The 13,360-nt window shown below is 41.3% G+C and overlaps 1 protein-coding gene across 8 annotated transcripts in view; it reads right to left on the bottom strand.

Moving 5' to 3' along the window:
• The window catches only part of ST18 (ST18 C2H2C-type zinc finger transcription factor), a 438,484-nt gene that overhangs the window by 66,860 nt on the left and 358,264 nt on the right, over window positions 1-13,360 (bottom strand). For all 8 annotated transcript variants that reach the window (XR_012233808.1, XM_073583795.1, XM_073583796.1 and 5 more), the window contains 2 exons: window positions 12,940-13,002; window positions 2,587-2,655 (listed from right to left, as the gene is read on the bottom strand). Coding sequence is in view for 7 of the 8 variants with exons in the window: in XM_073583795.1 (XP_073439896.1) it covers window positions 2,587-2,655; window positions 12,940-13,002 (132 nt within the window). In the remaining variant the exon portion in view is untranslated. The remainder of the gene's footprint in view (window positions 1-2,586; window positions 2,656-12,939; window positions 13,003-13,360) is intronic.

Below are 13,360 nucleotides of genomic sequence, written 5' to 3' on the forward strand. Positions count from 1 at the left end.
GATTTACTAGTTGTCTAGTGATAATCTTAATCTCCTGGTGATAAAACAGTGATTTATGAAAGCTACACTAACCAGACCAGAAGGTGATACTTCAATATAATCGGGGTCTCTGTGTATATACAGTCATATGTAAAAGTTTGGGCACCCCTATTAATTTTAACCTTTTTTCTTTATAACAATTTTGGTTTTTGCAACAGTTATTTCAGTTTCATATATCTAATAACTGATGGACTCAGTTATATTTCTGGATTCCAATGAGGTTTATTGTACTAACAGAAAATGTGCAATCTGCATTTAAACAAAATTTGTCCGGTGCAAAAGTATGGGCACCCTTATCATTTTCTTGGTTTGAACACTCCTAACTACTTTTTACTGACTTCCTGAAGCACTAAATTGGTTTTGTAACCTCATTGAGCTTTGAACTTCATAGCCAGGTGTATCAAATCATGAGAAAAGGTATTTAAGGTGGCCACTTGCAAGTAGTTCTCCTATTTGATTCTCCTATGAAGAGTGGCATCATGGGCTCCTCAAAACAACTCTCAAATGATCTGAAAACAAAGATTATTCAACATAGCTTTTCAGGGGAAGGATACAAAAAGTTGTCTCAGAGATTTAACCTGTCAGTTTCCACTGTGAGGAACATAGTAAGGAAATGGAAGAACACATTTACAGTTCTTGTTAAGCCAAGAAGTGGCAGGCCAAGAAAAATATCAGAAAGGCAGAGAAGAAGAATGGTGAGAACAGTCAAGGACAATCCACAGACCACCTCCAAAGACCTGCAGCATCATCTTGCTGCAGATGGTGTCACTGTGCATTGTTCAACAATACAGCGCACTTTGCACAAGGAGAAGCTGTATGGGAGAGTGATGCGAAAGAAGCCGTTTCTGCAAGCACGCCACAAACAGAGTCACCTGAGGTATGCAAAAGCACATTTGAACAAGCCAGTTACATTTTGGAAGAAGGTCCTGTGGACTGATGAAACAAAGATTGAGTTGTTTGGTCATACAAAAAGGCGTTCTGCATGGAGACTAAAAAACACAGCATTCCAAGAAAAACACTTGCTACCCACAGTAAAATTTGGTGGAGGTTCCATCATGCTTTGGGGCTGTGTGGCCAATGCCGGCACCGGGAATCTTGTTAAAGTTGAGGGTCGCATGGATTCAACTCAGTATCAGCAGATTCTTGACAATAATGTGCAAGAATCAGTGACGAAGTTGAAGTTACGCAGGGGATGGATATTTCAGCAAGACAATGATACAAAACACCGCTCCAAATCTACTCAGGCATTCATGCAGAGGAACAATTACAATGTTCTGGAATGGCCATCCCAGTCCCCAGACCTGAATATCATTGAACATCTGTGGGATGATTTGAAGCGGGCTGTCCATGCTCGGCGACCATCAAACTTAACTGAACTGGAATTGTTTTGTAAACAGGAATGGTCAAAAATACCTTCATCCAGGATCCAGGAACTCATTAATAGCTACAGGAAGCGACCAGAGGCTGTTATTTTTGCAAAAGGAGGATCTACAAAGTATTAATGTCACTTTTATGTTGAGGTGCCCATACTTTTGCACCAGACAAATTTTGTTTAAATGCAGATTGCATATTTTCTGTTAGTACAATAAACCTCATTTGAATCCAGAAATATAACAGAGTCCATCAGTTATTAGATATAGGAAACTGAAATAGCTGTTGCAAAAACCAAAATTGTTATAAAGAAAAAAGGTTAACATTAATAGGGGTGCCCAAACTTTTACATATGACTGTATCTAGCTGCTCCCAGATAAGCCAGCAAAAACCTGGTGACAGATTCCCATTAAAGGGAATCTGTCACCCCTTTTTTCGAATATGAGCTGGCAGCACTGACATCAGGGGTTAATCTACAGCATTCTGTAATGCTGTAGATAAGCCCCTGATGTAACCTGAAAGATAAGAAAAAGGAGTTAGATTATACTCACCATGGGGCGGTCCGGTCTTGGTCCGATGGGTGTTGCGGTCCAGTACTTCCCATCTTCATACGATGTCATCCTCTTCTTTCCTTCCTGTCGTGGCTCCGGCACAGGCGCACTGCTCTGTCCTGTTGAGGGCAGAGCAGAATACTGCAGTGCGCAGGTGCCAGACCTCTCCCAGAGCCTGCGCACTGCTGGACTCTGCTCTCAACAGGGCAGAGCAGTGCGCCTGCGCCGGAGCCACCAAAGGAAGGAAAGAAGAGGATGGCATCATATGAAGATGGGAGGCACCGGACTGGACCTCGACACCCATCGGACCGGACCGTCCCCCTGGTGAGTATAATCTAACTCTTTTTTTCTTATCTTTCAGGTTACATCGGGGGCTTATCTACAGCATTACAGAATGCTGTAGATAAGCCCCTGATGTCGGTGTCGGCAGCTAATATTCGAAAAAAGGGGTGACAGATTACCTTTAACAGATATTCATGACTTTTTCATGCAACACTTTCATAGCATCCAAAACTAACCGTTATTTAAAGTACTGAATATAACAAAAAGATACTTGTCTCTATATGTGCTTACATTTTACAGGGGACAGTGAATAACATATACATATATATATTTTACCACGTACTTAAGTTCTTGGGAATTTGCAGCCATAAGAGACTTCAATGTCTTGTCAGCCAGTGGGCAACCAGAGACGCTGTAGAGAAAACATTGCAGAAAATAGTAATGAAATACAAATTATAGCTTCCCCATCCATTGTAATCACTATCATTCTACGCTCATATCAAATAACATTTCGAATACACATTTGATTTATTGTACCATTCCATGCGACACAAATACTAATCATATATTTAAAGGGAATCAGCCAGCGGGGTTTCACTCCCAAAATTATAAATGCATGTAGCTCTTTCAAAGACAAGTCCAACAACACCTTTACATAGCCAGTCCATCCCTCCATTACTGAGAAATCAGCTTTTCAATTAATATGCAAATGGTAATGATAGAATTGAAGCCTCTGTCACTCCAGCTCTCTTCCCTGCCCAGCACCAACTCCTCCTGCTTGACTGACAGCCTCTTTGGAGTGTGACCTCAAGAAGTGGAACCAAATAGCTCTACAATCTTATTTGCATATAAATTCAAACATTGATTTCTCAGGAATGGAAGAGCACTGGTCATGTAAAGGTAATGCTGAACTTATCTTTTAAAGAGCTACATGACCATCCTGCTGACAAATTCACTTTAACAATACAACAGAAGAAAATAAATAAATGTGCCTGATTTTTTTCTTCATAATTGACAATAGTATAATATACAGCTTTCTTGGTATAGTGTCATGTGAGGAAGTCCAACTGCAACCTAGACAAGAAGAAAAAGTCACTGTCCAGTCATAACAGGTTTATCAAGATTTTGTTCAATCAATTACAGCGCACTAAATTATGTGTCCTTTAACCCCTTCACAACCTTTGATGTATAGGTACGTCAGAGATCATGTCTCTCCCTTTGATGCGGGCTGCGGTGCTGAGCCTGCATCTTTCCCAGCAAATGACAGCTGATTTGATTAGTTGCCTTGTGCCCATAACATTGGAGGGTGGAATCGCTATCCATCCACGGCTTTTATAATATTAACTGCTGATGTTAATCTTTGACAGCTTAATTTAACTTGCGCAAAACGGAGGCGCGTCACAAACCGTGCCCATCGGCCCAGATAGGTTGGCATGACAACCTGGGGTCTGCAAAAGACTCCCCCCTGTGCTTATCATTGCAGATCTCCTATGAATCCCGGCCACATTCATAGGAGATGATTTCTGCTACATATAGCAGGGCTGTGAGCTGATATTAATAGCCTGGGAAGCTCCATGAGTATTCCCCTTCCCAAGCTAGAAACATCTCCCCCAGCTGTTTGCTTTCTTTCCACTGGTTAATAAAATATCGGGGGATCTCACACCATTTTTTCTCAACATAATTTAGTATGTTAAAAAATACATATACAGTAGGCTACACAAGCACTCTACCAATTATATATGTGACTGACATCTTTATATCTATCTATTCTATTTTGTCGGTTCATGCTGTGATTTTACTGTATTGAGCAGATGAATTTCCGGCTTTTCAAAGGACATCGGTGTGTAAACATTGGATGGCTAGGGATGAGCGAGTATACTCGTTAGGATTCGGTACTCGGCGAGTAATGAGGTACTCGCGGTACTCGAATCGTAGCGAGTAAATTTCACTACTTGCCTCGCAATATTCGGATCTCCCGCCGGCATGTGTTAGCCAATCACAGTAAAGCCAGAGCCTTCTTTGTTATGGAATTACTGTGATTAGCTTGCCTCGCAGCATCACTGTATCGCTGGAGCCTCCGGAGAGCGGTTGCATCAGCTGATGTGGCTGCTCTCCACCGGAGATCAACTTGGGACCCTCGCTATTAATGGGATTATGGCGGAAAGGTGAGTATAGGATGCTTTATTATTTTATGGTTATTACAGGTGATCGATGGCTTCGGGGAATTAGGTGTGTGCGGTATGTACTCTATATTATGTGTTGTATGTTATGTGTATGTACTGTATGTTATATGTTGTGTATGTTCTGTATGTCTTTTTTTTTTACATTCATCACATTAGCCGGATGATGGGAATACTACTTTCCCATCATCCGCTAATGCTGTCACTGTAGCCGTCATATCCATATGGGACAAGTAGTCCCATCTGACGATACCCGCACAGGCCCTGCACACACACAGCCCCACAGACCCCCGCACACATTCTCCATGCACACATAGTCTCCGTCTAAACACATTCTCTGCCCATTACTTGCATTTTCCACAGACTTACATTGGACTCGCTACTCGTTATGAGTACCCGAGTATTAGGAGCTACTCGTAACGAGTACAGCGAGTCCGAGTATTTCACTACTCGCTCATCCCTATGGATGGCACTCACATGGTCTGAGTACTGTGCAATTTTTTTTTCTTGCACCCATTGATTTGCATTGGCAGGTCTCCTCAGATATATGAGGACAATCACAGCATGCTGTGATTTTTTTTCTCAGTCTGATTTCATCTAATCAAAAAAATCACAGATAAGCAGAGAATCATAGATTAACATTGGTCATAGTGCAATCCGATTGTTTATTAAATTGCACTTGCCCGTTTTTATCAAAGATGAGTATAAGCCCTTATAGAAGCACTCAGTAACACTAGTTACCGTTCACAATCAAGCTGAGAGGCAGGATAGTCAAACATTCCGGCGTCAGATACCAAGAGAGCATGTCATAAGCCAAAGGGCAAAAACAAAGGCAAAGTCAAGTCACGGTCTGATGTCAGAATACCAGGAGAAAAGTGGATCAGAGCAGAGGGGTTGACCAAGTGGATAATCAGAACCACGTCCAAAGTCAGGCAGCAAAAAATCAGTGAACAGAGCACAGAACCAAGCAAGTAGAACCACAGAGCAAATGTTACAATTAGCAGAGATCTGGGCTGCGAGCTTAGTCAAGCAGCAAGAAATTAGTTAGAAACAGGAAGAACCTGCAAGAAACCCAGCATCTCTCAGTCTCTAATTGGACAGCTGAGTTGTCAATCAACACACTGACAGCTCAGCATGTCCCTGCACTGACTGGATGACTGAGATGTCAATCAACATACTGCCCTCATCTTCTCCTGGCTTGACTACTGCAACACTCTCCTCTGTGGCCTCCCTGCTAACTCTCTTGCACTACTCCAGTCTGTCCTCAACTCTGCTGCCCGACTAATCCATCTCCCTCCCATCTGCAAATCCCTCCACTGGCTCCCAATTCCCCAATGAATACAGTTCAAACTACTAACACTGACCAACAAAGCCATCCACAACCTGTTCCCTCCCTATATCTCTGAACTAATCTCCCAATATCTTCCCTCACGTAATCTTCAATCCTCACAAGACCTCCTACTCTCCTCCACACTTATTCGTTCCTCAGACAACTGCCTCCAAGATTTCTCCCGAATATCCCCTATCCTCTGGAACTCCATTCCTCAACACGTCCGGTTATCTACCTCCCTCGGATTCTTCAAACGGAACCAATCTTTTCAGGAAAGCTTAAAGCCTGCAATAACCATTTTGCCACCTCAACACTGCCCGAGCTGCCGCCTCATCACCACCAGAGCTGCTGCACCCCCGACCTTCTGTCTCTTCCCCACTATCCCGTAGAATGTAAGTCTGCAAGGACAGGGTCCTCTCTCCTCTGCACCAGTCTGTCATTGTAAATTTGTTTACGGTTAATGATATCTATAACTTTGTATGTAACCCCTTCTCATGTACAACACCATGGAATTAATGGTGCTATATAAATAAATAATAATAACATACTGACAGCTCAGCATGCCTCTGCTACAGATTGCTGCCCATGACACTCTGAAGGGCGGAATTGTGACACTCCCATCAATATTCTTATCCTCTTAATATATTGCAATAATCATATTACATAGCACTATGTATTTACAAGTGCTCATTTTCCCTTTCTACAAAGTTATTTCTTGTCTTTTACATTAGTTCTATGATATCACGTAATTACAAACCGACTAGCTCAATCCTTCTAAGCTATATGTAGAAACAGGAGGTCAGTTTTCGCTGCATGAGTCATCAATCACTGCAAAAGTCCGTGGCAGGGGGAGGAACAGAGAAGCTAGGTAAGGAGTTTAAGAGAGGAATGATTTATGCAGGGAAAGAGACTTCCTGTTTCTACATAGAGCAGAGAAAATAGAAGAATTTACTGAATAGAAAGCCAAAATGAGCAATGGTAAGTACACAGTGCTTTGTAATATGAGGACTGCAATATATTAAGAGGATAAATGTTTGATGGGATAAGTGCTTATTTAACCCCTTTCTGCCATTAGATGTACAATTCCGTCCATGTGCCCTGGGACATAATTCCCATAGACGGAATAGTACTAAGTGCCAGGAGCTGTTACTGACCGCTCCCAGCACTTTAACCCCCGGAACACTGTGATCAAACATGATCGCAGCGTTCCGGAGCAGGTAGAGGGGATCAGAGACCCTGTAGCATGACGCGGGGTCCCAATCACTGCCATGGAGACCCGATGTCATCATGACGACATCTGGATCTCCAGGCCTGAGAGACTTCCTGTCATGCGCAGTGCATGTCAGGAAGTCTCACAGGTCAGTGCAGCGCTGACAGCAGATCTGCATACTATAGAAGCGATCAACCTGCACAAAATGAGTGTCCCATAGTGGGACAAAGTGTAAAAGTAAGAATTAAATAAAAAAAAATTAAATAATTGTAAAAATGTTTTAAAAAATAATAAAAATATCAATATTTATTCAAACAACAAATAAATATTTGAATTTAAAAAAATCTAAACAAAAGTACACATATTTGGTATCCCCGCGTCGTAACAACCCGACCAATAAAACTGTCCCACTAGATAACCCCTTTAGTGAAAACCATTAAAAAAACAAGCCAAGAACACAATGCTTTATCATCATACCTCAAACAAAAAGTGGAATAACACGTGATCAAAATGATGGATATAAATAAACATGGTACCGCTGAAAATGTCATCTTGTTCCACTAAAAACAAGCCCCCATATAGCTCCATCACCAGAAAAATGAAAAAGTTATAGCTGTCAGAATAAAATTATGCAAAAATAATTATTTTTTATTTAAAATAGTTTTTATTGTATAAAAGCGCCAAAGCATAAAAATGAGATAAATGAGGTATCGCTGTAATCATACTGACCCAAAAAATAAAACTGCTTTATCAATTTTACTACACGTGGAATGGTATAAACGCCCCCCCAAAAGAAATTCATGAATTGCTGGTTTTTGTACATTCTGCCTCCCAAAAATCAGAATAAAAAGCGATCAAAAAATGTCATGTGCCTGAAAATGCTACTAATAAAAACGTCAACTTGTCCCACAAAAAAACAAGACCTCACATGACTCTGTGGGCCAAAATATGGAAAGATTATAGCTCTCAAAATGTGGTGATGCGAAAACTACTTTTTGCAATAAAAAGCGTCTTTGTGTGACAGCTGTGTGACATAAAAACACGTTATAAAAACCAGCTATAAATAGTAAATCAAACCCCCCTTTATCACCATCTTAGTTAGTGAAAAATATTTAAATAAAAAAAAGTATTTATTTCCATTTTACCATTAGAGTTGGGGTTATGGTTAGGGTTGGGGCTGTGGTTAGGATTAGGGTTAAGGCTAAAGTTAGGGTTAGGGTTGAGGCTAAAGTTAGGGTTAGGGTGGGAAGTAGGGTTAGGGTTGGGATTAAGGTTAGGGTTGTGATTAGTGTTAGGTTTGTGGTTAGGGTTATGGCTAGGGTTGGGATTAGGGATAGGGGTGTGTTGGGGTTAGGGTTGGAGTTAGAATTGGGAGGTTTCCACTGTTTTGGCAAATCAGGTGCTCTCCAAACGCGACATGGCATTTGATCTCAATTCCAACCAATTCTGCGATGAAAAACTCAAACGGTGCTCCTTCCCTTCCAAGCTCTGCCATGCCCCCAAACAGTGGTTTACCCCCACATATGGGGTATCAGCCTACTCAGGACAAATTGCACAACAACTTTTAGGGTCCAATTTCTCCTGTTACCCTTGGGAAAATAAAAAAAATGGTGGCAAAAAGATAATTTTTGTGAAAAAAATGCAAGTTTTTTATTTTTACAACTCTACATTACAGACTGTGAAACACTTGGTGATTAAAAGTGCTCACCACATATCTAGATAAGTTCATTAGTGGGTCTACTTTCCAAATTGGTGTCACTTGTCGGGGTTTCCACTGTTTAGGCAAATCATGGGCTCTCCAAACGCGACATGGCGTCCGATCTCAAATCCAGCCAATTTTGCATTGAAAAGTCAAACGGCGCTCCTTCCCTTATGAGCTCTGCCATGTGCCCAAACAGTGGTTTACCTGCATATATGGGGTATCAGCGTACTCAGGACAAATTGTACAAGAACTTTTGGGGTCCAATTTCTCCCGTTACCCTTGTAAAATAAAACAAATTGGATTCAAAGTAAATTGTTTGTGAAAAAGTTAAATGTTCATTTTTTTAAACATTCCAAAAAATCCTGTGAAGCACATTGAGGGGTGCAGATTTTAGAATGGTGTCACTTTTGGGTATTTTCTATCATATAGACCCCTCAAATTGACTTCAAATGTGATGTGGTCCCTAACAAAAAATATCAGAATCACCATGATCCATGGAAGCGTTCCAGAGTTATTAACTCATAATGGGACAGTGGTCAGAATTGTAAAAATTGGCCTGGTCATTAACATGCTAACCACTCTTGGGGTTTAAGGGGTTAAAAAATGTAGAATGAAAGGAAATGAGTCACCAGACAGAGACCTGCAGAATATTGTTTAAATCGGGTTTTTCTGCTAAATATATATATTTTTTTTAATTTTTATGTTTTTCTTTTCAATTTGTCTAAATTACTATCGATGTAAAAAAATCTAAAATATTGCAAATCCCATCCTAACCACTAACCCTAATACTTCCTATTCTTTTCAGCATCCATATGGACATTAGCACTCTATCTCATTGACTTTATTGGAAAACTTTCTAGGCATGGTGTGATCTGGAAAAAAGTAATTGCAAAGTGAGGTGGTGGTGAGCTATGTCCAACACCGATTGTGAAAGTTGGACTCTATGTAATCTAGTTTATTTAAAGGTGTTACCTTTCATTGTAATCCTGTATGTGGTAATAATGAGACTGCCGAAAAGTTATTTATACAGAAAAGGAATTGTGAGTCTAAGATTAGGCTAATGTTGAGTTCAAGCTGGCCCCTTGTCCAATTTGTCCTGAGTACGCTTACACCCCATATGTGGGAGAAAACTACTGTATGGACACACGTCAGGGCTCGGAAGGGAAGTAGTGACGTTTTGGAATGCAGACATTGATGGAATGGTCTGCGGGTGTCATGTTGCCTTTGGAGAGCCCCTAATGTACCTAAACAGTGGAAACCCCCCACAAATGACCCCATTTTGGAAACTAGACCCCCTAAGGAACTTATCTAGATGTAAGGTGAGCACTTTGAACCCCCAAGGGCTTCACAGAAGTTTATAATGCCCGGGCATGAAAATAAAAAAATCGTATTTTTTCCACAAACATGATCAATTAGTCCCCAATTTTTTCATTTTCCCAAGGGTAACAGGAGAAATTGGACCCCAAAAGTTGTTGTCCAATTTGTCCTGAGTACGCTGACACATGTTTAGTTTGCAAAAGAGAAGACTGAGAGGAGACTTAATAGCTGTCTACAAATATCTAAAGGGCTGTCACATTGTAGAAGGATCAACTTTATTCTCATTTGCACAAGGAAAGACTAGAAGCAATGGGATGAAGCTGAATGGGAGGAGACACAGATTAGATATTAGAAAAAACTTTTTGACAGTTAGAGTGATCAGTGAGTGGAACAGGCTGCCACGAGAAGTGGTGAGTTCTCCTTCAATGGAAGTCTTCAAACAGAGGCTGGACAGACATCTAACTGGGATGATTTAGCGAATCCTGCTTTGAGCAGGGGGTTGGACCAGATGGCCCAGGAGGTCCCTTCCAACTCTACGATTCTATGATTCTATGATTCTATGACCCCATATGTGGGAGAAAACTACTGTATGGACACACGTCAGGGCTCGGAAGGGAAGTAGTGATGTTTTGGAATGCAGACTTTGATGGAATGGTCTGCGGGTGTCATGTGCGTTTGGAGAGCCCCTGATGTACCTAAACTATTGAAACTCCCCACAAGTGACCCCATTTTGGACACTAGACCCCCTCACGGAACTTATCTAGATGTGTGGTGAGCACTTTGAACCCCCAACTGCTTCACAGAAGTTTATAACGCTCGGACGTGAAAATAAAAAAATCATTTTTTTCCACAAAAATGATATTTTTGCCCCCAAATTTTTATTTTCCTAAGGGTAACAGGAGAAATTGGACCCCAAAAATTGTTTTGCAATTTGTCCTGAGTAGGCTGATACCCTACATGTGGGGGTAAAACACTGTTTGGGCGCATGGCAGAGCTTGGAAGGGAAGGAGCACCATATGACTTTTTCAACTCAGAATTGGCTGAAATTGAGATCAGACGCAATGTTGCATTTGGAGAGCCCCTGATGTGCCCAAACAGTGGAAACCCCCAATTCTAACTCCAACCCGAACCCCAACACACCCCTAACCCTAATCTCAGCCCTAGCCCTAACCCTAGCCCTAACCCCAGCCCTAACCCTAACCCTAACCCTAGCCCTAACCCTAACCCTAACCCTAGCCCTAACCCTAGCCCTAACCCTAACCCTAGCCCTAACCCTAGCCCTAACCCTGGCCCTAACCCTAGCCCTAATGGAAAAATGGAAATAAATACATTTTTTTATTTTATTATTTTCCCTAACTAAGGGGGTGATAACGGGGGGTTTGATTTACTATTTGTGGCGGTTTTTATGTTTGGCAGCTGTCGCACGCTAAAAGACGCTTTTTATTATAAAAATAGTTTTTGCATCACCACATATTGAGAGCTATAATTTTTCCGTATTTTGACCCACCGAGTCATGTGAGGTCTTATTTTTTGTGAGACGAGTTGACGTTCTTATCGGTACCATTTTCGGGCACGTGACATTTTTTGATCGCTTTTTATTCCGATTTTTGGGACGCAGAATGAATAAAAACCAGCGTTTCATGAATTTCTTTTGGGGGGGTGCGTTTACACCGTTCCGCGTGCGGTAAAATTGATAAAGCGGTTTTATTTTTTGGGTCAGTGCAGTTACAGCGATACCTCATTTATGTAGTTTTTTATGTTTTGTCGGTTTTATGCAATGAAAACTATTTTATATAAAAAATTATTATTTTTGCATCGCTTTATTCTGCGAGCTATAACTTTTTTATTTTTTTGCTGATGATGCTGTGTGGTGGCTCGTTTTTTGCGGGACAAGATGACGTTTTCAGCGGTACCATGGATATTTATATGCGTCTTTTTGATCGCGCGTTATTACACTTTTTGTTTGGCGGTATGATAATAGATCATTATTTTCTGCTTTTTTTTATTTTTATTTTTTAAGGGGTTCGCTAAAGGGGTTAACTAATGGGACAGTTTCATAGGGCAGGTCGCTACAGACGCGGCGATATCTAATATGTGTACTTTTATTGGTTTTTTTTATTATTTTCAAAAAATGAATTTATTGGGGAATATTTTTTTTTTTTTTACTAATTTATTTGGCGATTTTTTTTAATTTATTTTTACATTTTTTTTTAATTTTTTTTTTACTTTATTACATAGTCCCAGGTGGGACATCACTGTCCTGTGACAGATCGCTGATCTGTCACATCACAGATCACTGTGACAGATCAGCAATCTGTCACAGGCATTGAAGAAGACTTCCTCTTGCCTGCGCTTTGCAGGCACTGAGGAAGCCAGCTTCCTCAGGTCCCCAAAGGCCCCCGTCGCCATCTTGGATTCGGGGGCCTGGAGGATAGGAGCCCCCACAGCAGCGCTGCACATTGCGCTGCCGTGGGGGGCTCAGGGAAGCACGGAGGGAGCCCCCTCCCTGCCGATGCTTCCCTTTAACTCCCGGTACACCGCGATCATGTTTGATCGCGGTGTGCAAGGGGTTAACGTGTCGGGGGCGGTCCGTGACCGCCCCTGACACATAGTGCCGGGTGTCAGCTGTGATAATCAGCTGACACCCGGCTGCGATCAGCGGCGCTCACCACGTGGGCGCCGCTGATCGCGGTAGACGTACTATCCCGTCCACGGTCATACGGGCCCGGGTACCGTGGACGGGATAGTACGTCGGATGTCAGGAAGGGGTTAATGGGCCCTGAGTGGCCAGTATGAAAATTGGAAGAATCCCATTTATTTGTTGAATATATTGTCGAATGGAATAAAAAATGATACATATATAGAAAAAATACATTTAAAATCTGATTACACTTCCACACAGATCATTAGCTAGCTAAACACAACACCCACCCCTGTGTATATGTTTACACACGTACCTGCGATGAGAAGCATAATTTCCAGTTACATGACCACTTCCATCACACCCTGGAGTTGGACAACTGTAAAAAAGAAGACATGAAAAGTAAACATGTTGCAAACTTATAGGTTATATGGTTAGGAAAAGCATCTAAACCAGACTGTAGGTATTGTAATGAAAAAATCATTGGATCTTTACTTCTTCGCTATATTTAGCCACATTATTTTTATCAGCTCCCTTGCGAATGCAAATTTTTTTTTAGGGCCTTTAAAAAATTCTCAGGACCTTTACGAACTCCTCAGCATTTATTGCAATCAATAGACCATTAAGTTTAATTGTAATTTATGGGATATTACAACATTAATGCTGTGACATTGCTGTATGTAGCACAAGCGATCAGATAATCGTAGGTTCAAGTCCACTAAGGGGACTAACAAACA

This window comes from Dendrobates tinctorius, unplaced genomic scaffold, assembly GCF_039654945.1.
Source record: "Dendrobates tinctorius isolate UK_male_01 unplaced genomic scaffold, ASM3965494v1 ptg000081l, whole genome shotgun sequence".
NCBI classification, from domain to species: domain Eukaryota; kingdom Metazoa; phylum Chordata; class Amphibia; order Anura; family Dendrobatidae; genus Dendrobates; species Dendrobates tinctorius.